This window comes from Pogona vitticeps, chromosome 4 (assembly GCF_051106095.1).
Source record: "Pogona vitticeps strain Pit_001003342236 chromosome 4, PviZW2.1, whole genome shotgun sequence".
Lineage (NCBI taxonomy): Eukaryota > Metazoa > Chordata > Lepidosauria > Squamata > Agamidae > Pogona > Pogona vitticeps.
In genome coordinates this window covers 66,314,478-66,341,856 of record NC_135786.1, presented here as the reverse complement: position 1 = coordinate 66,341,856, position 27,379 = coordinate 66,314,478, and the positions used below count along the sequence as shown (strand labels likewise).

Genomic DNA, 27,379 nt, shown 5'->3' with positions numbered 1-27,379 from the left:
TGTGAATGGAAGGATCATTCAAATGTGAGATAGATTGCACTGAAGATAAGAGCCTTTCATATACAACCTGGATTACTTTAAATTCCCTCATCCAATGATGCCTTTAGTATACACTTTATAAATTAGCTTGCTCTTGTTTTCTGACTGGTAATCAGGTGATGAACACAAGCTTCATTTGAAAGTTGGATTATGCTTTGAAAGAAGTGCAAAGGGCTGGATGGAAAATAAACTAACAGGAAATGCACATTTCTTTTAAGGTGTAATTCGATGCTAAACCATATATTTGACAGCCTCCGTCTTTTTCTCTCAAGAAATTTCTATAATAAACATCTTCCACACCAATCTAGGTAGTCTCCCAAGCACCAGCTTCTGTAGAGGCTAACAGATGCTGTGTGAATGAGGCTATAGGCTCTCATTGAGATGCAGTATGTGATGTTTGGCCCTGAAACAGTTATTTGACTGTCTGTAATCCACAAAATGGTTCCTCATTCTAAATGAATCTTAGAAGACACTATAGATAACCAAAGGAAAGAGATAACAAAAGTTGCAAAGGAAATAATAGTCACAAGAGTAGTTTTCTCCCTTCTAATCCTGACCTTCCCTTGCAGAAAATTAAAGTTTTCTTACTCCTGTTTTAGAGCAAGAGTCTCAGCCTCTTAAATTATTTTCAACTCCCTAGTAAACCTTAAATCTTCTAAAAAGATGGCTTGTTTTAATTGAAAAATTTCAATCAATCTACACCCTCTCCCCATCCTGAGTAGCTCCACGAGCAGTAAATAATCTTGGCAAAGCTTTCTGTAATAAAGAAATAAATAATTCTGAATCTGCTGTATCCTACTTGATCTCCAGGTTTTAAATCATGGTGGTTTGTACTGAGCTCAGCCAAAATACTAAACACACTGGAGCGTGACTTTTACTTAGGGACTGCAAGTCTCTCTCTCTCTTTTTTTTGGGGGGGGGGGAGGTTTCTTTTGTTTTGTAAGATACAACCTTAGAAACTGTCATTCTTTTTCCTTGAGAGACTTTATCACAATAAAGCTGGCTGGCTCCTTGCAAGCAAATTGGTTTGCATTCTGCTTCACTTACTCTTAGATTTCTGGTGAGGAAAGGGCTGTAGACAGAGGAAAGGCTGGTCCATAGAGCAGATAGCCAGGGAAGGTGCTGAACAGGCTTCCCTAGAGGTTTCTAAAGAGACACGGAAGGTCATCAATTAGATATGGCACACTCTTGAGAGTCCTGATTTGTCAGGGGATTAAACTGAGTAAACTGAAAGATTCATTCCAATGTTGTGATTCTGTGACAAAAAAAAAAAAAATCCCAGCAGTTAGAGAGTGTGGATATGGAAAGAGACTTCAGACTGCCTGGTACTGCCTGGTACTGTACTGTGCAGACTGTTTTGTGTGTGTGTGTGTGTGTGGCTTAAAAAAAATATTTTTTTATTTTTGACTTTCTTCTTTAAAACAGAGAGACTGCCTGTTCTGGATGAGTACACTGTATTTACTGTACTGTACAGGGTTTTTTACAGCTTGGAGGGGTATGGCTAGATGGGGGTTATGTTTCTGTGCTCTGATGGGTCTTGAAGTGTAGATTTTAGTTTTTAAATGTGTATGGTAAAAATGTGGCTGTAAAGTCTGTTTTAAAATCAGAAAATATTCTGTGAGGGGTTGTGGTGGTTGTAGATGCAGGCAGCCAGGCAGGCAGGCAGGCAGGCAGGCTTTAAAATGGAGTTCAGACTCAAGTCTTCCCCCGCCCCCCGCTCTCTTTTTGTGATGAGGAGTTCTGTGCTGGAATAATGCTTGCTGGATTCTGTGGCTTTTTTAAAAGGTGTTCTGTTTAGTAGGTGTTCCTTCCCTCCTTTCCTGCCCTTTTTTTAAGCTAAAAGGTGCTTGGTTTTGTTTAAAAGGTGCTTGTTTTTAAAGGTATTCTGTTTAGAAGGTGTTCCCTCCCTCCTCCTTCCTTTCCTGCCCTTTTTTGACCTAAGTTCATTTTAGGTCAAAAGAAGAAAAATTCTCCTCCTAGTGGTAGAGTGCGGATACGAAGCATACGAATGGCGCCTCTACATAAGAACCAAAAACAGCTGGAACGGATTAATCAGTTTTCAATGCATTCCTATGGGAAATTTTGCTTCTACTTACGAATGTTTCAACTAACGAACATCTTCTGGGATGGATTAAGTCTGTAAGTAGAGGTTCCACTGTATTTGAACCTTGCCACCATTTCTAGGGACTGTGTTGTGGTTGCAAAGAGACTTGTTTCTTCTCTGTTCAAGATCTATTGGGAACCCAGCTCCATACAAAAAGTACCATCTTTATCTCTGTTTATGAAACATGTGAGGAGGAGAAGCACAAGTTCCATCTTTCCATAGAGTGGGTCCATTTGCTTTCATCATATGGACAGCAGTTTCCTGAAGGCGACTGTTTTTTTCTGTGTTTGGAGGCTCCCTACAAAATTTAGATCATTGGAAGAATGGTGTTCAGAATCACATGGAAAACTTCCACATATTGAGGAGTTCTCCTTTCCATTTTTGGTCAACTTGCATTTTTGGACTTCAGTTCCCAAAATCCTCCAGCCAGTTGCCCCATAGTAGTAGTATTCTGACACCTGATCAGCCTATGATAAACATCCTTCCTGCATTGAATTTTACAATGGATAAATAAAGTGCCTTCACATTACAACATTTTTAAACACAGAGACACACACATGACCTATTCTGTGAGTGATAAGCATACTTTTATAGACTATAATTTTAAGAGGGAGAAAAGTCCTCTTCCTGACAAACACCTCAGTTTCTATAATGGAGTAAAGTGACTTTCCAACAAAGCTGGCATTTTTAATAGAGCAGCAGTGTCTCATGCTTGCTCTTTCCTTCTCTGCATGCATCCCCCTCCCTTTTTTCCCTCTCCTCTCTTTTCATAATTTAACTGCTTGCATAAAACAAAGCAGCACACAGGTCTATCAAATGGTACCTCCAGCCTTGAAGGTCATAGTTCTTAATCCTCTTAGGGGATAGACTTGGATGAGTTCCATAAACTAATAACCCAGCCAATAGCATTTTAGCTTGATGGGGTTGCTGTCCTCCAGATGAAACATAAAAGTTAAGATCCAATCCATTTGATAGACCCCCACAGGACTTATCAAATATTGAATGGAGCTGCTAACTGGTTTTGCCCTTGTCAAATCCTTATCTCCATGGAAGCCTCACTTAGCATGGCACAGAAATGACACAACAGATCTTATGAAAATGAGATTGTGGGTTTGAAAGGAGTCTAATTATTTCCAGTAATTGCCATTGCTTTGCAAGACGGGGGATGGAAAGTCAACCCATGGTGTTAAAAACCAGAATGACCCTGCATTTTAAAAAGCAAAACAAGCTGAGGGATGGAACATAATGCCACTGGTCGCTGCAGCGGTGACATTACTAAATGATCAGTGAGCTATTAAAGCTACAGTGCTTAGTATCTCCCCTAAAGACTCGTAGAACTAACAGGTTTCCAAACTGAGGCTTTTATTGCCGCAAGAAGGCTCTGTGTGCAGTTCCTGAAGCTGCGATTACAGGGAATGGTTGTGAACAGAATGATACTAAATAGTAGCCACAAATCTTTTTGAGTGAAATCTGGCAATGGATGACTCCCCTTAGTCTTTCAGTATGACAGCAAAGGGTACTATAGAAATGGAAAGAATATGATATAAGCCAAAATGAGTAAGAGGTTTTGGGGGTTGGCTTTGATCTAAATAAGAATCAAGATTTTATATGCTCTCATCTGACCCTTTGGGATGGGAGAAAATGGGCGGTTGATAGCTTTATAGGAAAAGGATATCATTCCCCAGAGCGGCAAGGTCTATTCCTTTCTGCCATATTCCTTCCGGAGCAGTAGTCACTACTTGTTCTTTCACAGGAAATCTCTCACCATTTTTTTATTAGCCAGGAAAAAGAATGGAGTGGAACACTTAGTTGGAAGGTTAAGCCAATAAGCATTATGAGAATTGACATGGCCATAGGAACCCAAGTGTTCCATGAATGAATGTGTGGAGGGAAGGAGTTCTAGAAAGCATCACAGAAAAGTAAAAATAAAACTTAGAACAGCAGCCTGTGTTTAGGCAAGTTGTACCCAACCTTTAGCTCTCTATATTCTTTAGACTTTGCCTCCCAGAAGGTCCACCCCACCCCCCAGTTTCTGGAAGCTGAGATCCAAAACATCTGTAGGGCCAATGTTTGAAAACTACCAGTTGTTATATTAAGAGCTGCACTGTGTTAGATTTTTGTTTCCATTTTCCAGTTGAATCCCCAATGGCATCATTTTATAAAGACCACAGCCACAAATGCTACATGGTATTGGTGCACAAAATTGAAAAGAAATCAATGAAGCAGAAAGAAGAAGGACTGATGCCTTCAGGAAAGCTGCTATCATATTATCCATTCCAGCTTTTTTTTTCTTCAGGGGGAGCAAAAATACACATGCCTGCCTCTTTTCTCCCAAAGGGGAAAAAGCAATTGGAAAAGAAAAGAAAGAATTCTTCTCCTGCAAGGAAAGGGAAGAATTCCCTTTCTCTGTATTCTAGCTGAATGGTAGTGCTGATATGTTTTTATGCAGCAGATCAAGAATATACAAGGCAGTTCTAAAAAAAATGGGAGAAGCCCAACCTGCCTCCTGAAATCTATAACTTTGAATCTTATCTTCAGAGTCCAGCAGATAATGTGCTCTTGCTTTGTGCCGGGGAAGTTTTGGGCAAAGAGTTTTTGAGTTACTGTTTTTAAAAGGCAAATCTGTTTTACCTTCTGTGTAAAAATAGATGACCCTAAATGTCTCCTAATTTAAAATAACTCATACTAATCTTGCTTCTTTTAAAAGAGAATGGTTGGGCCCACCTTTTTTTTATTTGGAAAGTATCCAGGCTGCAGGGGCTGAAATACTGATATCCAAAAAAGGCCTTTCAAAGGGGGAAAACAGTGGCTGTTATAAACTGAGCAGAGTGTTGCAAATACATTGTTACATTTTGTGGGATGGGCTGGGAGATGTTTGGAAGGCAATGAAAGGTCACAAACAGTCAAAAGTCAAGTGTTTCTTTTTTTGAAGAGTAAAAAAACTGGCTTGCTTTAAAGGAAGCACAGTGGTGCCTCGCATTACGACGTTAATTTGTTCCAGCGAAACCGCTGTAGAACGAAAACGTTGTAATGCGAAATTAAAAAGCCCATAGAAATGCATTAAAACCCGATTAATGCGTTCCTATGCATCACGAAGACAGATCTCCTTATAAACTGAGCAGAGTGTTGCAAAGTAAATACATTGTTACATTTTGTGGGATGGGCTGGGAGATGTTTGGAAGGCAATGAAAGGTCACAAACAGTCAAAAGTCAAGTGTTTCTTTTTTGAAGAGTAAAAAAACTGGCTTGCTTTAAAGGACGTACAGTGGTGCCTTGCATTTCAACATTAATTCGTTCCAGCGAAATCGCTGTAGAACGAAAACGTAATGTGAAATTAAAAAGCCCATAGAAACGCATTAAAACCCGATTAATGTGTTCCTATGGGCTTGAGACTCACCGTCCAGTGAAGATCCTCCATAGCGTGGCCATTTTCGCTACCCGTGCAGTGAGGAATCCATCCCAGAAAAGAGCAGGGAGCCATTTTTTTTACCCGGCGGCAATTTTGAAACCGCCAATCAGCTGGCTGAAAATCGTCGTTTTGCGAGAATCGGTTCCTGAAGCAGGGAACCAATCATCGCAAAGTGAAATTCCCCCATTGAAGCCATCGTAAAGCGATCACTTTTGTGATCGCAAAAAGTTTGTCGTAATGCAATTTTGTTGTTAAATGGGGTGTTCGTCTTGCAAGGCACCACTGTAATAGAGTCATTATGCTGCTATTAATTTCCTGAGGTCTTGCAAACTAACAGCTGTTGCTTCCTTTATTGGGACAATCTGTCTCATGTTCAGTCTTCTTTTCATCCTACTGCCCCCTCTTTCCCCAGCAATATTGCCTTTTCTGGTCAGTTCTGTATTTTCATTATATGTGCATGTGGGATAGCCTCAGTTTACTCCTTTTTTGCACTAGTGAGAGTTTAGGCTTGATTCACCATCTACTTTTCCATCTTTCTGGCTTTCTGCAGTATCTGTAAGGCTCTCTTCCAACACCACATTTGAAATAAACTGATTTCCCCCCTTGTCATTCTTCACTGTCTCTCCCTTCCCATATTATAGATGATTTTGACCTTGGCTTCCAATGACAATCTTTGTTCAGTTCAAGCCCTCCCTTTTTTATTTTAATTTCAACAGGTGAGGGAACATCTTTTGGAAAATATGCACACAACATTAGATAGAACTTTTGGTCCAATATAGCTTTTCTTCCTCAGCTTGCCTAACTCAAAGAAAGGGATTAGATATTGGAATATATCTTTCTACTCCACATCCTGTGGAGTAGGTATGGTGACATTAGTTTACGTGAGAGATTAAGCAGTGTGCATGTTTCCCTCTTTTATGTGCTTCGTTTACTTGCACCTTTACTGTACCATTTTATTATGTCCAAAACAGACCTTCAGAATATTTTGGCACATTATTATGTTCTTGCTTCTGTTCTCTTCCAGCAACCATAGTATGTGCTCATCTTCTGAGATCCTCTAGCACTGGATAATTCTATATGAGGGAAGTTTCCGTTGGAATTTGTGTGTAGTGTATGAATACTTAAATTTCTGTTTTAAAAATCCAGGAAATTCAATTCTTCCCTCTAAAAAAACCCCTCAATTTTATGAATGTGGGATATCGTGTTTCTGTAATCATGATTCAAAATGCTGGAAATGGCCCATTATTGTTGTACAATATTGTTCTCACTTTGCCAGCAGAAAGAAGGATGCCAAGCATCATATAGCAAAGGGCAGCCTGAATGTAAACAAAACCAATGGCAGTCAAGATGGTCTACAGCAGGGGTCCCCAACCCCCGGTCTGCGGCCCTGTGCTGGTCCATGGCCATGGCAGGACTGGGTCACGAAGACAGATCTCCTGCCTCCCCTGCATGCACTCCCTCACCCACCCCACCCCACCCACACGCATGGCCTGCCACCAGCACACATGGGTGCCCCGCCCCTCTGTGAGCACACCCCGCCCCTTCACACATGCATGTGAGCACGTTTGCTCCTCCGAGTGTGCACATGAGTGTGCCCCATGCCTCTGTGAGTGCACTCAACCCACCCATGAGCATGGGGGTGCCCCTCATAAACAGTCCTCCCCCTACCGGTCCACAACTCAGAAAAGGTTGGGGGCCACTGGTCTACAGGATACTGTCTTACTCACTACCGTTCACACTTGTGAAAGAATGGCCCTGACTGTTGCCTTATGTTTTACTGAGAAGTGATGAACTGAAGAAAAAAGGAGTCCACTTCTGGTGTTTTTGTTTGTTTGTTTGATGTCTCCTTGTGAATGGTGGTGAATATCTTCTAATTAAATCTGAAACATTACCAAGAGTGAAGCAAGAGTATACCTATATGGAAACAGAATATGATTTGTAAACTGGATAATGAGAATAGTAATGGTAATGATAATGATAGTAATGTTGACAGCACTAGCAGTAGTAGGAAAAAGACTAATCAATTTGTCAAAAAAGAAGCAAATGTAGGACTAGCCAAGATTTCATGGAAGTATGAAGAAGTTTTTGAGTTCCTCAGAATTCTTCATGAAACTGTGTGACAGGTAAAAGTAGAAGGAAGGGGAGAAAGCTTGTATGATATCAATGCCACCAAGCTTATACCAAGAACTGGTACTTAAAATAGAGTGCTGGAGGAGTTGTGCAGACTTAATTAAACTGTAAAGTAATAAAACACCGCAATCTATAATGAAATACTGATATACCAATAGCAATTGTGACAGCACTCCTCCATTTTGCTCTAAAGACTTCACACTATATCAACCCAGTATTTTCTAAATTCAGTGGCATGATAGAAAGAAATAGAGAGGAAATCGCACTGTGAAGAAATCTGATCTAAACAACATAGGCCTATACTTCAGCTTGGTAAATTATAGAACTGCATGTTTGATGAACATACAGTTCCCTGCACAAATATTCTAAGAAATAAACCACCTTTCAACAGCATTGTTAACAATTTCAGGTGGTTAGAAAAGACAAGTGGGCACATCTAATATTGGTAATGATTAGAGGTGGAATGACTATTTGCTAAATTCTTCATTCTCATCAGCATAGGCTGTCGACATGACAAGACGGCACCACAAGGAATTTTTAAGCCCTTCAGAATTTCTTGCTTCTGGCTAAGAGCTTGGGGATGCCATCTCCTCTCCTTGGGACCTCTGCTACAGGTCCCACTGAGTTAAAGGGCATTTCCCTAATGCTTTTTAACATCTACAAGAAGCCACGGGGGTGGGGGGGAAGGCAGATATTTGGGGTTTGCTGTCATCAGTATGCTGATGACATTCAGCCCTGTTTCTCTTATGCTTCTTCTGCAGGTGATGCTGTACAGATCTTTGAGCACTACCTAACATCAATAATAAACTGGGCAAGGGCCAATAAACAGAAACTGAATCCATATAAGATGGACATTCAATTATTAGGAGGCTTGTCAGACCAGTTAGAGGAAAACGCATCTGGCCTTGATAGATTTACACTCCCCCTGAAGGATCAGGCCTACAACTTATGAGTACTCCTGGACTTGGCACTCTCTACAAAGGACCGAATCTCAGCCATGGCCAGGGGTGCCTTTTGTCAGTGGTTCACACATTGGTAATCTCAAAAATAGACTATTGTAATTCTCTCTGTGTAGAGCTGCCTTGAAAATAGTATGGCCAAACTGATTTCTGGGACTAGTAAATTCAGTAATACATATCTCAAGTCTTGGCGTACCTCCAGTGGCTCCTTCTCAGTTTCTGTGTTCAATTCAAGTTGTTGATTATGACCTATAAAGCCCTTAATAGTTTAAATCTCAATTAGAGACGAGGACGAATCGCCATTTTGGCAATTCATCCTGCTTTGTGATCTGTCAAAGTTGACAAATCATGAAGCACGAAGCTTCCCCCATTAACCAATGAAACATGAATTTATTTGTCGATTTGTAAGGTTGTCTAAAAAAAAATCCCAACTAATTAAGAACTTGTCATCCTTGGGACTCCCCCCATCTAGCAAAAATCTTTGGCTCCAGACGTCTCTTGAACCAATGAAGGATGAAAAATAAGAAAATTCGTGTTTCTTCACAAAATATATATACCATCTAGAATCTGAAGATAAAATAAATCCATCAATGAGACCAGAATTGTTGAGGGAAAATGTAATTCCTGTAGACACATCAGAAGGATAAGAAAATGTGCTGGATACAAAGACTAACAATTTCCTATTTTAAAAAGTGTAATCATAGAAAGAACAATAAGTTCCTTGGGTAGAATAAATGCATCAATGAGACTTCCGAAGAGTTGAGGGACAATGAAATACCTGTAGGCACATCAGAAGGATAAGAAAATGTACTTGGATACAAGGACTAACAATATCTTTTTTTATAAAAGTGTAATCATAGAAAGAACATTGAGTTCCATGGGTAGGTTTGTCTCTCTGTGTATTATTTATTTATTTATTTATTTATTTATTTATTTATTTATTTATTTATTTATTTATTTATTTATTTATTTATGCATCTTTTCCTTTCTGGTTCCTGTTGGTCACTCGGAGTTAGAGGTACCATCCCTATAAAATCCAGTTAGAGAAAAGGAAAAAGTCCAGTATAATGTAAACAGGAAGTGCAGCAGATAAAGTAGACACAGTAGACATAGTAGATCAGAACATCTATCCAGTAAAACAAAATCACCTAAACAATAAGGGCTTGGCCATACGGTGGAATGACATACATCAATAGGCCTTTCAAACCTTCTGGGATAAGGAATTGCACTGTTTAAATGAGCTTGTTACACACCTCACTCAGTGACTGTCCCTGAAGCAATAATTCTTAGAGCAAAGGTGACTGAGATTTGTATCTGCACCTTGACTATCCTTGGCAGGATACTGCTGGCAGTCTGAGAATATTTTATTTTCTGTCTTCTTCTTCTTCTTCTTCTTCTTCTTCTTCTTCTTCTTCTTCTTCTTCTTCTTCTTCTTCTTCTTCTTCTTCTTCTTCTTCTTCTTCTTCTTCTTCTTCTTCTTCTTCTTCTTCTTCTTCTTCTTCTTCTTCTTCTTCTTCTTCTTCTTTAATTCACAGACTTACTCATTCTGTTGCTTGACCAGCAATAAATAAGTATAGCCAATGGTCTCTACTAATTTCCGTGCCCTATCTTAGCTCCAACCTGCTTTCTGTTCCATCTTGTGGTATCCTTCATACCCACTTCTGTCTTCAAGTGTCCCCTCCATGGCCTGTGTTAATTGAATCTGACCCTGTAATGGGTGCCAGTGTCTTGATTAATGACTACTGCCAGTTATGCCTGAACGAGTTGGAACAGATCCGAAAACAGATGGTTGTATGCTGGCTAACAGTACTGTGAAAACATTGTGCTTGCACCTCTTAATAGAAACCAGGGCTAGACATACCTTCCATTAACTGATCTGTCTCATTTCTGAATGCTAGACAAAGCAGTCATGAAAAACAGTATTGATTATGGCCTGACGTCAAACTTTGCTTAAAGTGAATCCTGTCTTTTTGTTTCCAATTAACCTACCCCAGTTTTAAATGAAAGTTCACTTATCTTCAAGAGCTCAGCCTTTATTGCCACACGGTAAATAAGACAGTAAATCTCAACTGTGACAGTTGGGAGTCCAAGGTGGTCATTTGATGACTTTTTTTTTCTGTGCGTGGAAATAATGGCCAAAAAACCCTACACATAAAATACCATGTCAAGAAAAGGGGGCCTCATAGTGTTTTGCCTAATATGTTGTTTTTCTCTGTGTCATTAAGGGGCTTGGGGAGTACTCCATCTGAGGCCCCCAGGCCGCAGGAGAGCAGCTGTAATGCTAAGGAATTGCTATGGGTCTCTAGCGAAGGAGACACATCTCAAGGTGAGTGGTGCTGGAGGACAAGAAAGCCCGGGGTTTGTGTGTGAAGCGGTTTCCGACCCTCACCGGCCATCTCCACCCATGCCCAGCCAGCATCAGAGAACACTGGCTCAGCTCACAAAAGGGTGTGCGATGTAGTGTGGTGTGGTTTTCCAAATGGCACACTGAATCTAAGTGCAGGGACCCACTGGATCTCTGTACTGTATGTTAGTTACCTGGAATCCCTTTTTTAAAACATTGCTTTCTAATCCAGGAAGTCATCAGCATTTGTCTGCTTATCAAAATACTTCATTTTTCCTCTCCCAGTTTGGCTGTGAAATTTAGATATTTTGGGGTTAGACAGAAATTCATGTTTGCTGAGTGATTGTAGGACTTGTAGTCTTTTACAGCACTCCCCCCCCCCCAAGTCCTAGATTCCCTCAGCTAGCATTACCAGTGATATCATGCAAAAAAGGTAACTTTTTTCAAGCTCTGGTGTTAGGTTCAGTAGTTTATGTGAAGTATATACATAATCAGGATCTCCAGGACATGATCTTGCATGAACCGAAAGATCTGTTTTCCAGTGACCAACTCCCCCACTATGGATGTGCAGAGTGAGATGGCAGCAAAATCCATAGAACTTCTGTGTACTACATATCTGAAATACATATTTTAAACATTGTCATTGTGCTTTACAATTTTAACAACTATCTTTCCATCTAGCATTGTGAATAAATATAATGACAGATTAGTCTTATATAGTTACTGGTTAGGAAGTCCAAGACAGTTTGCTACACGAACAGAGACTAAGATTGGCCCCCTCCTGCATCCATTCCACATATAGAAGCCAATCAGACCAACCATTGTCCCATGGACAGCATTATCTAGTGCAACTGAGAGCAGCAGACCAGGTTCTGTAGCACACGTAGTTCTCTTTTCCAAATGAGGGGGGGCAGGCTGGGAGTGTTTAGGCCAAGACGACTGTTAATACTGCCCCCTCTTAATCATCCACCATCTTACATAACTTTTTCACTAATGGGTAGGACCAACTTTGCTGCAGATAACAATTGGGGTCATTTGTGAGGATCAGTGCTTGGAAGTAATGCATGAAAAGGTAACATGTTATTTGCAGCATGTTCCTTCGAGTAGCAATGGGCACCAACATTTCACCAACCACATTTCACCAGGGGGTGAAGCATTAAACCACACACTCCATAGGTCTGCTGTAGCCAGCTTTGAGCTCACTTTAAGAAGCATACCTGGCAGACTTGTGCCATGAATTTTTGCGACCCTCATTTGTAATTTTTCTGCGCTATCCAGAAGACATGGGTGTATGGCCTGAAGAAGGTTTTTTTTTAGTGGTCTAATAAAGGTGTCACCTTCTCCTGCATTAGTATTGTGTAAGGGCCACAAGGCTTCCTTTTTGTTGTTTTTCAAAATGGCACCATTAGCACTCCCCGGAAATACCCTGAAATGCCATCAGCTTTGTGAAAGAAGCCCTGTATATCCTGTGTAGCTTTGATGTCAATTTGAAGAAAGACTAGCAGAGGGCAGTTTTCAGGGACAGAAGGGTGGTCAGCAGAAACTTCCATTAGGTTTGGATGAGGACGTGAAGGGCAAGGTTCACAGTAGCATTATTATGTTAATAATAGGTAAGGCAGCAAATGGCACTGCCAAGACCAGTGATGAAAATTCTGAACAGCCCACACTGGGCTCAGTAAAAGATAATGTGAAAATTCTTTTCTCAGAGTAACTTTCCAAGCTTTACTGAAGATTTCATCTTTGCTGTTCTCTTGCCAATTGACTTATGTGTCCCATCACCATAACTTACCTTTACAGTGAGTCTGGCTTTATCAAAAAAATTTTAAACAATTCTCCTTAATTAAGCATTCACAGATATGAAACTAGGAAGGAACGTGGCCAGAACTTTTCTGGATTACTACAGGCTGAATACAATTACAGAAAGACCCTTGGCACCAATCTCAAGTACATGGTAAGGTAGCTTGGCTTCTTGTTGTGTTTTGGAATCCATCTGTGAAGTTTTACATTTTCTTTACTTGCCTTTATAAAATCAAACCTTCAGCAGTGTTGAAGTTGCATGCATCCCTCAGGCAGCTTGATACACTGTGGAATTTTCTACCATTTGGTAATGCTGTATCACAGCGGTTCCCCTGATCCTAAAAGGACGACTATTTGAAGAAGAAAAGCACCAGCATATGTAAGCTTGCTCTTTTTACCCTCAGATCAATTTTGGAAATGTTAGCCTGTCCATAAGTGGGTGGAGGACTCATTTAGACAGAGAAATTTAAATGTATTACCTTTTAGGGGAAGGATCAATATTGCTACTATGAGCAACGTACTCTTTTATTTTCACTGGGTAGCAGTTTCTTCAAGAAGGCCTTCTAAACTCTTTTACAGTTTCTAGACACAGAGCAGCTCTATTTCTCATGTATGTTAATGAACTGTAGACCTCTTCATCAGACGGATGGACTGAAGGCCACCAAAGTGATGCCTAAGTATACCATAAATTGTTCATCTTTATAGAGCCAGAGAATCATGATATTTGTTGGAACCGACTGATAAAGTTACAGCCCTGAAAATGTTATGAAATATTTTACAGTAGAATAAAAAATTGTTTAAGACAAGATGTTCATATATTACAACATGTGCTTTGCAATCTACTCAGCCCAAGATTTCTGAGCTGCTCACAGCTTGATGGTGGAACAGAATATTTAGATATTGCAGAATATCTTTAGTTATTTTGGTCCAAGTATGTCATCTGCAATTCTAAAAAGCATATCCTCCGGCAACACAGTGTATTGCAACACAGGATGAAATCAAATGGTGCTTTATCCCACAGTTCCAATTGCTTTCAGAACGGGGTGGATTCATCAGTTTTCCGGTGACCACATGACATTCTGATAATTGCAAACCAGCCTGATCTTCATCCATGCCTACTGGGACATTTTTGAGTCCCTAGCAGGGTCAACGGTGTGTTTCAATCTAGATAGGACTGTTCTATTTTGCTTCAGTTCTGGCATATGTAATTGCCCAGTGAACCAAAGCTGATCCCCATAGTGGCAGCATGCAATAAATAAATAAATAAATAAATAAATAAATAAATAAATAAATAAATAAATAAATAAATAAGTAAGTAAGTAAGTAAGTAAGTAAGTAAGTAAGTAAGTAAGTAAGTCTGTCAAGGATAATTTCCAACCTGAGACAGAACAAGGTTTGTGGTAATTGGCAACCGTATTTCACAGATGTGCAGAATGCTGAGTCATGCAGGATGCTGAGTCATGCTGGATGATGCAATGTCCACAGTGATTGGCTGTATGCAAATATGTATGTGTATATATGGACATGTACAGAAGATGTATGGATCTCTTCTTTTGATGTCATGCTGTCGTGCTGCTGGTTTGTACTGCTGTATATACTGTAAATACATTTTGGTGTTAGCAGAAGCTGCCTGTGTTTGTGTGAATACATTGGACGGCCTGGACTGGGACAAAAGCTCTAACTTTACACCAATCAATCAATCAATCAATCAATCAATCAATCAATCAATCAATCAATCAATCAATCAATCAATCAATCAATCAATCAATCAATCAATCAATCAATCAATCAATCAATCAATCTGCTTTCCCCAACTCAACAGGATGCATAGAGAGGGTTTTCTCTCTCTTTATAACCAGCGCTGCATCACTGCAGTGGCAGGCCAGTTCAGCCCCATGGCACTTGTGGGTTTTTAAAAAAAATTTATTTATTTATTTATTTTTGTAGATTGCATCTTTTCCCTGATCCCCTATTTGGGGGGGGGGGGGAACAGAAGGGGACACAGAAGGGGATCTTTTTTTGTTATTTTTTCTTTCCCTTTAAAGTGACAAATGGACTAAATAGGGTTGTTTGAGGTGCTGTGTGGTTTCTTGCCAAACCACTTGATCCTTTCACATGGATGCAAGGATAACCCCAACTGGCATACAGCACCTCCAAGTGGCCCTCTTTAGCCTGATCCAACCTGTGACAAATTGGCCATAGTCTCATTCCTTGTTCAGCTGCAGAGCGAAAGAAGCTGGACTATGTTTGGAAATACTCACATCTAGTCATGAAATAAATTTTAATGTAAAGGTAAGACACATTTTTCTCAATCTGGACAAAACTCCAGATTTTAGATGTACAAGAAAAAGTGATAAAAATGAAAGATTAGGAGAAGCAGAAGTTGCTGATAATGATAGTTCCAAAAACAAGAGTTGTTAGAAAAAGTTTCATAAAAGGAAACCAATATTGAACTAGCATACCTTCCCTCAGAAGTTATTTTCCAACAGAAGAAATCTATAGTTTCTTCTGTTTTCAGTTTTTAATATATTTTAGGTTTTTCACAAAAATGAAAAAATATTACATTTAATATAAGTGATACATTGCTCAAGAAATCCAATTCTACATAAAGAAGTTACATTTAACATGGAAAACTTAGGAAAACAATTAGCTTTAAGGAGACAGAGGGCTGGGTGAATGTGTTTCTGGCTAAATTTCTGAAACTTTTGGAGGCTTTGAAAACTCCTCTTCTTCCTCTTTCCTATAAATAAAAAGCCAGAGTTTGGGGCCAGGAGTGAGGAGTGAGGGGAAAATATATAACAGTTCTTTTTCGTACACTCAGAGTCTGATATTTTGTTTTTTTTAAAGGGAGTTCAAAAGTTCCAGAAATTTATCCAAGGTTTCATTTGCCAGCCCTCTGTTTTCTTAAAAACTAATTGTTTTCCTAAACTTCCCAAGTAAAACAAAAGTTTCACCTGAAGGTCAAAGTTATGATCCCATGAATGTACAAGGAGATAAAGTATTACTGAAGTGCAAGACATGCCTTATGGCATAAGACTAGATCAGTTTTATGAATTTTTGTTGAAAAACAAAATCTCCAAGGAATTTTTCTTTTCAGAATTTTGAATAAAAATAATTTCAGTTGTGTACCATTTATAGAGACTAACACAAACCAACAATTCACTCTGGGCCAAGCACTGAACTCAGGGATTATCCAGTCAGCAGGCAGATCCTTGCCTGCTCACTGCACCCCAAGATCGTTTATTTCAGCAGAGATGGCAGCTTGGTTCACTGTATAGTTCACAGAGGTCAGAAAGCACAAATCTGTCCATTTCAATTTCTCTCTGTTGCTTTGTGTGCCCAGCATTAAGTTTCTGTTTCATGCCTACATCACAGAATCATGCCAGGGAAAAAAAAAAGGGAGGCGGGGCAAATATTGTGGCACTTTAAAGACCAAGAGTTTTATTTCAATGTAAGCTTTCGAGGATCAAAATCCACTTCAAAACATAAGAGTGAAAATACATTGCCACTATATTTATTCCACGGTGGTGAGATTCATGTCCAGGTGAGGAAATCTCACCACCATGGAATTAAATATGTATTTGTGTTGTGGTGTCCAAGATCTATTTTAAAAATTGGTATTCCATTTTTCCTAACATGGCTATCTAAGTACATCGTTTTGTCTAATGCATGTATTTTGCAGTTGTCTCTTCATGTAATGGTGTTTTATATTGCCGTTTCTTGGCCATGGACAATCCTTGTTATGTCATATGCTTGACATACGGAATGCCTGAGCTTCTGCTTGAAGGGCAGTAACATTTTCCGATCTTCACTGTGCCGCCCCTCCCCCCTCTTCTCTTAAATACCAATATTGATATATTTCCTCTCCATTTTCTCCATTGAAACCAGATCCAGGGCTGGTATAAATAATCTCTCCCCTGTTGGGGTTCAGGTCAAGGTTTTGGCTTCTGCAGATCCAACGCCTCCAGTGGTCTCCCGGTGCCATATTTCCTGTCTTCCCCCATTTTATTTTTTCTGTTATTTTCATTATCAAGAAAAATGAAGTCCGCAGGCACAGAAATACCCTGCCTGTGAAATGCTCTGTTTAATTTGAAAACAGGCTTTCTGAACCATTTAGTAAATCCAATTTAATTAAATGTCATTCCAGACTTAGAGTTATTTTCATAAAATACACATTCTTCCACTTCTGATGTTGAGGAAGTGACTCAGGTTCAAGATTACATTTCAGCATCATAAGATACCACAGCTATTTTAAGAACCCATAGTGTAATGAAGGGGAAAGAAGAAAGTGTCAATGATTTTTGGCCTTTGAAGCCTAGTCAGTATGAAATTATATTTACTGGTGCAATGAAGGAAAGGGCTTGGGGTGAAGCTTCCTTCAGATTTTATAACCTGCTAAAATCAGAAAGCCATCTCAAGTGCACCAGTGAAAGAGGTGTGTGGAGCCATCACCAGTACCTGGAATACTGCAGTCTAATCACTGTGCCACAGGGCTGTTACAAATAGTGAGTCCTATGGTGCAGTGGTTAAAGTTTCTGCTCACGACCCAGGTTTGATCCTAATGGGTTCAGATGGCTGGCTCAAGGTTGACTCAGCCATCCATCCTTCCCAGATTGGTAAAATGTTCCTTGCATAACTATGTTATCAACTGTCCAGACAGAGTGGTTTAGCTCTATGGTATACAGTATAAGTCGAAACAACAACAACAATACCTACTGAACAGTATTTATTATAAAATCATAAAGCCAGAAGAGACCCCATTGGAATCACTGGGAGTTGTTTCTGTGGAGGCATAACATACGATTGTGGTCTCTGTTACCTACTATTTTTGTTGTGTTCATATATTGTCCATTGACACCTATTTGAAAGCTTGCATTACACTTCAATAGGACAGTGTAATTTGAGGAGAGATGTTTGAATCCCAGACAACTTAAGTCTGATTTCATAGAACAGGAAATTGCATGAGGAATGGCATAGCGACTACAGTTTAAAGACAAATTATATGTTTTGCCTCAGAAATTAATTTTTGTTTTCCCCCTTCTCTATTGATAATTATAATCTGTCAGTTTCACTCCTACATGTGCCTGCACACTTTAAAAGCAGAGCTCAACACTTATAGCTGCTACCAGAGGCAGGAAGAAGGAGAGGGGAAAAAAAACCTCTTTCAGTTTTAAACTGTGACACATTTGTGTGGGCTGAGTGAAAAGGATACATTTACAGAATTCAGAGAGATCTGCACTGCTTGGACAGCTTCCAGGGGAGGGCTCGCTGAAATCCCCCTATTATAACAATTACTCTGTCAAGGGCTTAGAAATCCAAATGCTGTCTGGAGCAATGCAGCCCCCTATTTTGAACATAGATTGCATGGATGCAAATACACAAAACTAGACCATGCCTTTTGGCAGAACTGTGAGGGAAAGAAAAGTAAGAGAGAGAGAGAGAGAGAGTGAGTTGGTGAACAGCTTTATCATACGAGAAGCAACAAACTGTTCTCTGTGAGACATCCATTTGTATCCTGCTTCCTCTTTAGTCTCATGAGATAAATATACCTTTGGCTGGCAGGCCATTGAATTCCAGCTCTGCCTCCCACAGTAGGGGTGGTCAGGGGGTAGAGTAGGATTCGGAACTAGGTCTGATCTGAAGTAGATCTGAAAGGGCTTTTGACCCCCCAGCAGTAATAATAAAAAGCTTTTCCCATCACACACCTAAACTAAGCCTGGTTAAAGGAAGAATGCTCGGAGGAAACCAGGAGCAGATTCTTCCCCCACTCCCCTTCAGCCTCCAAAGAATGTGAACTCATTTCTGATCCTGAAAAACAAATAAATTCATGGTCAAAGTAACGTGCTCAAATTGTCGCATTGTCATAGCAGAAACCTTTCATACTATCTATAGAAAATTAGTTTGCTGTGTTTAATGACTGGTCTTCTGGGTAGACTTTATGTGAAAGGATAATTGTTCAGTTACAAAGGTCTACTAAGAGATTCCACTTTCTAATGGCAGGGAACATAGAAGCACATAAAGATATATAACAGCAACAAATGACAGGCTACCTGTAATGTTTTGAGCATGCTGGTTGTTTTATTTTAGACAAACTGTACGTTTGTCCCTCTGGCACCACTGTTTGGCACCTGGCTTCAGTAAACACAAGACCTTATTTGTTTATTTACAGTATTTGATTTCTATAATGTCCATCTGGCAACCCAGGTCACTCTGGGCGGTTTACATACCGTATTTGCTGGCGCACAAGGCGACCAGCAGTACAAGATGCCCCCCCCAACAGGAGGAGGAGGAAGAGGTGAAACGGGCGGCTGGCGGGCGAGCGCGCGCGCATTGCATGGCAGCGAGAGGGTGAGGAAGAGCGGAAGAGGGTGAGCGGGCTGCGGCAGGAGGAGGAAGAGGAAAAGGGAAACGGGCGGGGGGTGGGGCCCAAGCCAGACCACCTTTTTGCAGAGGCCTCTCTTTTATTCCCCCCCGTGTGCGTGCTCCTCCAGCGGGCGAGCCCCGGGACTCTCAGCTGGGCCCCCATATCCCCCCAGAGGAAGCCTCTCCCGGGGGGATCAGGCGGCCGTGCAGCTGCTTCATCACCTCCACCAGCATCTGGTTGCAGAGGGCGGAGTAAGGGTTCATCTGGACCAGCTGCTGGTGGGCGAAGGGGCTGCCAAGGCGGGCCGCTTGTTCGAAGTCCCTCCCTGCCTCCTCCTCCCAACCTCTCAGCCTCTGGATCAGGCCGCGCTGCACGAACCCTTGGCGGGCCACCGGGCCGCTCTCCTGGCAGTCGCTTTCCCGGGAGACGGGGGGTTCAGAGGAAGCGGGGAGGTCCAGCACTGTTGTGGGGGTGTAGCTCCGGGACCTGGGCGGAGCTGTCTCAGCGGCGGCTGTCTCAGTGGCACGGGGCAGCGGGCAGCTCAGACATGGCAGGCTGTGCTTCCCTCCATCCAGACCGACTGCCTGCCTGCCCGCCTGCCTTCCTCCCCGGCCAGTGCGGCCCCACGTCATTCAGTGCACCTGGCGTACAAGATGACCCCCCCACTTGGAGGCATGTTTTTTGGGCCCAAAAAGTCATCTTGTATGCCGGCAAATACGGTAGTATAATAAAAACAGAGTGTAAAAACAAAGCAATACAATAACAGAAGAAAGTATAAACTAATCAATACAATATTGAACAAATAAAAGTAATATCAGTAAACATTAAAAAGAAAAAAGGAAAAAGATGGCTGGGTTGAACAGTAACTGTTGAATCAAGATAAAATAGAGTCCGGGAAGGCCTATCTGAATAAAAAAGGTTTTAATAATTGCTCAAAAGTTCTCAGTGAGGGCTCCAGGCGAATTTCAGGTGGGAAAGCGTTCCACAATTGTTGGTGTGAGGTAACTGTCCAGACACCATATTACTCACTTGTTCTTTCATTATTTATATATTAAAAGTATTTATCCTATTTGTTCTGGTCGTTACTCCCAAACTGATGCACAATAAAACAGATAATTTTTTTATTTAGAAATAGTTTTTAAAAGGCATTGTTTAAAAAATCATTATCCTTGAAGAACAGATTAAAGTCAGTTCCAAAAAAACAACTTTAAAAGTAGTCTTAAGGACCAAGGGTGATACAAAACAGTGCATTCATGTGTATTCGTGAAGGCTTTCATGGCCGGGATCTAATGGTTGTTGTGGGTTTTTCGGGCTCTTTGGCCGTGTTCTGAAGATTGTTCTTCCTAATGTTTTGCCAGCCTCTGTGGCCAGCATCTTCAGAGGACAGCACTCTGTGCTCTCCTCACACATGGTGCTGTCCTCTGAAGATGCCGGCCACAGAGACTGGCGAAATGTCAGGAAGAACAACCTTCAGAACATGGCCAAACAGCCCGAAAAACCCACAACAACCAGTGCATTCATTGTTGCGCAACAGGAATTGAATCACCTTGATTTCTATAGAAGGGAGTTCCATAACCAAGATGATGCTAGAAAGAAACTCCTGTCCCAAGAATACACCAATTTAGATCCTCTGCCCTCCTCCAGTCCACATTTTCCATGAATGAAAATATGTATGTAGTAATTTTGTTCTCTGAGCGTACCACACCAAAATGATGTGAATTTGGGGAATTACTAGTACACAGTTTGGGACTGCCTGGTTCCTATAAGCCATGTTCTCCTCCATTCTGTCTCCTAATGAGATCTTAGGACACCTGCCAGAAATGTGCTTGCACCTGCCAGAAAATCAGTATCCTGTGAGTTAATGGGAAAGAATTTCTGAACATGTCAAATTTGTTTTCATAGCTCATAATTGGGGTTTCTGCCAGTCAACTGCCTGTCATTAGCTCCTTTCCTACTTGATTTGTGGCTGTTTGATTCTTTAAACCTGCCAGACATTCTCAGAAACAACCTCCTCCATAGCTGTGCTTAGTTAATTGTGTAACCCTTAGGGAAAGGTATCTGAAGTGATCAAAAGACATCCTGGAAGTTAGATTCTATTTTCCTCAGCTGATTTTGTTGAATACTAGTGAATTGAGTACCTAAGGGTAACATCTCTGCCCTGTTTTGAACTACCAATATTGCCTCGGGTCCATAGATGGCTTCCTTGACATCTCTGAATAGTGTCTCTCTATCTTGACAACTCTTTAGCAAATTCACATGGAATATCTGTAAGAGTTTCTGCCAGTTGGGCATTCACATTTTATAATTATTAAAACCCGTTCTGCATACCACTTCAAAAGGTCCCTGCCACCGAGCAAACCATTTCTTGGTGATTGGTGGAAAAAAACAGGAGGGCTTGTTCTTCTGACTAAAAGTCTGTGGCTTTACCCTTGAGTCATACTGATATTTCTGGAGGGTCTGAGAGTGGCCTTAGGTTTCCTTGGCCAATGAGGAAGCCATACATAAATGTTCCTGCATTTCTATTATCTGTTGAATAAGAGGATGTGCATTGTTTGTGACCACCTCCCATCATTCTTTAATAAGATCCAACAGGCCCTGGGGTTGCTTCCCATACTTTAATTCAGAAGGGGAAAGCCTGTGGTCTGTTGGACTTCTCTAACCACAAACATCAAGGGGCCGTTCTCGAGGTTTCTCCTACATTCTCTTTCTTAACATGCCCATTAAACAATTATATCAGTCTATTCATCTGAGGGTGACGTACATAAGTACATAAGAACTTCATTCCTAATAAGGCCCACATCTGTCAAAAGGTCTGACTCCCTCATTGGTGGCTACCTTAGACAACAAGAACCTTCCCCTCAATTTGAACCCTGGGTTATCTGCATGTGCCTTTCCTTCCATTTGGACCACAGCCAATGCTTGCATGAGAGAAGAATCGTCCTATTGCCAAAGACCAACTGGTCCCAGTTTATTGCCAAAGACCAACTAGTCCCTTGAGCAAGCCTACATCTTCTGATTCTCCCAGACTCAACTGCACATATTCCCCTGATTGCACCATAAACTCTAGTTTGGTCCAGTCCTTTCCCAGCATCCTGAGACAGACCTTGTACCCTTAGCCTCCTTTTGTCCTTCCCTACCCTCAAGTTTACCTAAACAGTAGCATATGGTTTCATATTACCCATGTATAGCAGACCATCGGTGTCCTTGGAGCTCAGCTCCCATTCAAATTGCAAACCAATGAACAATCACACCTCATATCAATAAGAGCTTGTTGATCAGTGTTATCTGCCAAGACCTCTACTTCCCATCCCAGGTTCTCCATTCCATCCACCTGGGCAGTGGTGTAAACTATACCACACTGGGAATCCCATTCAACTTGTAGATGGTAAATAACACCCATTATAGTTTACTGGAGGGTTGTGGACAATGTGTATTGTAATGAATTAATATGAGAATGAGAACCCAGTGTGGATAAATGGACTAGGACTCAGAAGACCTTGGTTCAAATTCCCACTTAGCCATGGAAACTCACTGGGGGTGTGGAACTCCTTAAATGCCTCAGTTGTTTTGAAATCCCTATTAGAGTCTCTGTAAGTTGGTTCTTACTTGGCACATGACAACAATATCAGAATGGTAAGATGATGATGACGATTCGTAGTAATGTGCAAGCCAGTTCACATGCTGAGATGTTCAAATCATGTGTTTAGTAATGCCCTTGGAAAAGAATGCCAAGAACCTCCCTTTCTTTATACATATTTATTTAATTCCTGATCAGAGCCATAGGTACAACTGTACACACACAGGGCACATAATCAGAACGCAGACAGTGGCAAAATGCTGAGTGACTGGACAGAACCTCTGTGTATAGTTCCTTTATATGCCAGGGCATCATTCAGACACTTTAATGTGTGTCCACTGAACATATAATTTGACTCTTCACCAAGGTTTATTTAGATTTTTTTGTAACAAATAATTTCTCTCTTGTGGGTTTTTTCTTATTGTTTTTATTTATTAAGACCAAAAAAGAAAGGAAAACAAAAACACACACACACATACAGCAAGAACAAGGCAAAAAACAAACAAACCACACAGTGTTTATGTTGTTTGTGGAGTGGATTCACCAGTGAACAGTTTGGCTCTGAGATTCTGCCCAAGGGTTTTCTGAGGATCGTTTAAGAGATGTGTCTCTGATAGCACTGAAAAGTATTCTACCACTCTAACTAGTATTCTTCATCTGTTGGCAGGAAGGAAAAAGCATCCTCCTACAAATGTGCATATCATCGAGGCCAAGGGAATAACCAAGGTGCCAACAAGCTAGAGAAAAGATCCCAGACATCTCTTAAGGAGCATACTTTCTCATCATAAAGCACGGAAGAGAGACACGTTTCAGAGAATCTGGGACCAGCACTTCAGGCTTTAAATTGGATTGTTTACCTCCTTCCTTTCAGCCAATTATTTTTAAGAGTTAAGTGCAAAAATGCTTTACTTACAAATGCTACAATTGATTTTATTTTTGGTTGATTTTCTTCTGCCTCAAAAGCATGCCAACAGGTTTAGACATGTCATTCTTTTCTGCCTCATTGGCCAAAATCCTCTTGTGTAAACTTGTGCGGTGTAGGGCAAATGATGTCACCTGCGGTGACGTGACCTAGAATCCAAGCAGGGACTCACTACATGTACAATGAGAGATTGCACTGGGGACTAATGAGCAGCCACTAATGAAAGAGTTCCCTACTTAGATTCTGGGTGATGTCATTTGTCCTATGCCACATATGTTTACACAAGAGGATTTTGGCTATTAAAAGCTTATAAAGCAAGCAAAAGCCAACCTTTTCCCTGTAACTCTGAAGCACTAGGCAGAGCAGGGGAAGCTTTCCATGGTGGTGCATGACTTTCTACATGTTGTGGTCTTAAATCCTGAGCATCTTTTGCAAGTGATATATACTAAAGTGCTAAATTTCCAGGGTTTCAGGTCATACTAGTGTTTTCTATTGAACTGTGCTGTTATTTTAATATTTAGCAATCATTTTCTGTTTTATTTTTGTTGCCACTACTTCTGTTTAATTGAAGAACTGAAGCATGGATATGAAAGGTTTAATTCATACTCTCTTTATTCTTAAAAGGAGCTGAATTTGTTGACTAATATAGGACTAGTTAGGTATATTCAGTATCACACAGACAGATCATTCTGTGTCTTTTTCTCACTTCTTTCCTAAGTGTATCTAGGTCTTAGATACAAGAACAAGGAAAAGTAACACCTGAATGATCTGAAGCAAGGGTGGAGAACAATTGATCTTCTGGAAGTTTTGGACTTCAGCTCCCCTATTCCTGTACCAATTCTATGCTGGGAACTGAAGCTCAAAAGGGATAAAGTGAAGGGAAAATTCCATCCTGTGCATCTGGACCATCTTAGCATTCTGCCTTTACTAAATGGAATCTTTGGCCCCAGTCCAACTAAGTAAGGGCTGAACTCTTCCGGATATTGAGCTATCACATACATCAGCTTTTTTTGGTGGGAAGAAGGAGCCAAGGGATAAAATTCCAGCCACCACTTCTGAATAGCTATCAGGTTACTGTTCAATTTTCTGGCTTGAGCTATGCACTCATAGCACTAGCAACCAAAGCAGAAAGACCTGTGTGAGTTTAGATCTGCATATGACCTCATCCAGATATAAATATGCACTTAGAAACCAATTTTCATGTTCTAGCTAAACGGGAACATTTGTGTAAGAAAACAACATTGGAAGAACAGGAGAGAAGAAATATGAATACCCCAATAGGCAAACAAATTGATAAGATTTCTTCTGTACCATCATCATTTCAAGGTTGGACGTTAAAGTGTGCACATTTTCAAATATGCAGAAGTCCTGTAATCCATGGCTTAGTCTTTTTCTGTCTGTTGGCAAAATAATGACTTGTCCGGACAGCCTGATAATTAAAACGACCTCTTGACAATCTGGATTAGAAGTCAGGCATTGGGGTATAACGTGTCTTGTGAATGAATCTCATTTAGTTTCTGACATGTGTTTTTTTCTGAAGGTTTGAAATGAAGGTTTTCAAGGTTGGTTTATGAAGCATGAGTGTCATTTCATCAGTTTGATTATAATAAAATAGTTGTAACATTTGTTGTTTGCTCAATGAATTCATGTTGTGTTGTATATGAAATCAGGTGAAACCTGGTAGTTTGTGCTTGAAGCACCAAATAAAGAATGAAATGCTTCTGTTTACTTCCTTGTGATTAATGTCTGCTTCTTCATTAATAGGTATGTCTAGGGTGCTGCCAGATAAATCTTTTCCTGTGCAATCACATATTCATGGAGGTTTATAGGAAGTCCAGCTGTGATCATCTGCCATTGCAACTCTCCTGAGTTCTTCCAAAATGTGTTTGTTGCAAGGGTAAAGCAACAAGAATTTTTCAAACATGAAAGATTGCCCAAAGTAAATGGCAGTTATGAAAATAATTGTAAAGAGTAATTAGTTATTTGACTTATATCCCTCCTTTCTCCCAGAACTAAGACTCGAGATGGCTCACATGCAGATTAAGTAGAAGTAAAAAAATAAAAGCAGAGGTGGCTTGGCATGGTTTTAAAGCATTTATTGTTTGGATGTATAGGAAGTCTGTGGAATCCCCACCAGTGCCTATATGAAAAATCTTACATTCTACTTATATGGAAAAGCAGAAGAGACATTTTATCAGGAAGGTTTTAGGAAATGAATTCTCTGCTTCACTGCACAAAGGTAGACAGAACAGAAGCTACGATCCCACTCATTTTGGCAGCTCTCACTATTGGAATGACATAGTTATTCTTCTGAAATTGGTTGGGAGGACAGAATTTCATCAAAAGCTAAGGAACAGTAAATTATTTCTAAGCATTTTTTTAAAAAAAGAAAATTAATGTGTTTTCTGTGTATCCTGTTCTCCTGACAAGAAAATCCTACTACAAAACTGCAACACAGATAGTCTTAAATTGAATTGAATTCTTCCTGTCAGGAAGGATTAGAAACAGGGGTCAGTGGGTGGGTGCATTTGCAATTTTTTCCTGTCAAAAAAGCAAACACCTTTACTGCCAGGCTGCAAACCTCGTAGAGAAATACAAAATGGATTGACTCCCTTGCTAGGGGAACATTAATGCAATCTCAGGTTGTGTCAATTTCTACCAATATTCTATATTGGATTCCCAGACAGAAATTCTACAAAGAAATAAAACAAATTTTCTACAACCATTTTATGAAATTTACTGGTGTGGATAAAGCCACCAGAGTTTAAAATGACCAGTCTGGATATCTTTGAAAGACAGGTGAAGTCTTCTGGCTATCATTGCTCCATACTGTTACAAATTGAAAAGACCCCAAAATAATTGTATAGTTTATCTGCTGGAAACCACTGTAAATGGCTATCATCTGAAAAGGAAACTTATATATGATGTTGCTGGTACTGGGCAGAGGTTAGCTCTATGCTCACTGTGGGTCAATTCAGATGCAATGAGAAACCATAGTTTTCCACAGTATGCCAATTTGGGAATCTCAGATGTTATTGAATTGCAGCAACCCCAGAAGCCCAGACTTTGGGCTGTGTTGGTTCCTAAATTTGTAGATCGATAATCTTGGGGGGCTAGTACATTACGAAATTGAGCGTGGCTTGATTACAATAATAAACTTCCTCTTCCAAATTATGCCTCAGATAAAATAATTCAGTCAGGGACCAATAAAGCAGATTAGCTTCTAATCTCTCTCGGAAGACCACTCCTTATTTGTTAATCTCAACTGGCACCTACTTAATCATTCATTCATACACTCTTGTCATGAGAAAGAATATGTTTCTGTTTACCTACAGGTCTTCAGAAATTAAAAAACTAAACATCATAGTGTGAAAAAGTGTTAACTTGCTACATCACTGAGTTTAACTGATTGACTGGTTACATAGCTGACAAAACACTACACTCCGTTTACTTCCCACAGACTACATTGCTAACACTGATAGGACCCTGGCTGGAAAAAGACAAGAAAAAGAATCTCAGGTATAAGGGGGAACTAGACCATAACTCTAAAGATAGGGTGTGCTGCATAAGGATCTCTTTCTCTTTCTCTTTCTCTTTCTCTTTCTCTTTCTCTTTCTCTCTCTCTCTCTCTCTAGTTGCATGTCATGCTATAGTCTTTTAATCAGTTGGCTAGCTTGATTTTATCCTATTGATCAGGTGAATTGTCTGAATCAAATTAAATTACGTTTTGTAAT

General features: G+C 40.3%; 1 protein-coding gene across 1 annotated transcript in view; it reads left to right on the top strand.

The window, feature by feature from the left end:
- Nucleotides 1–25,373, top strand: part of LOC110076152 (BEN domain-containing protein 5) — a 1,026,237-nt gene extending 1,000,864 nt beyond the window's left edge. The window contains exons 12-13 of the mRNA XM_020788091.3: nucleotides 12,840–12,936; nucleotides 23,391–25,373. Coding sequence (XP_020643750.2) covers nucleotides 12,840–12,936; nucleotides 23,391–23,511 — 218 coding nt within the window. The 3' untranslated portion in view covers nucleotides 23,512–25,373. The remainder of the gene's footprint in view (nucleotides 1–12,839; nucleotides 12,937–23,390) is intronic.
- The last annotated feature ends 2,006 nt before the right edge of the window (nucleotides 25,374–27,379 follow it).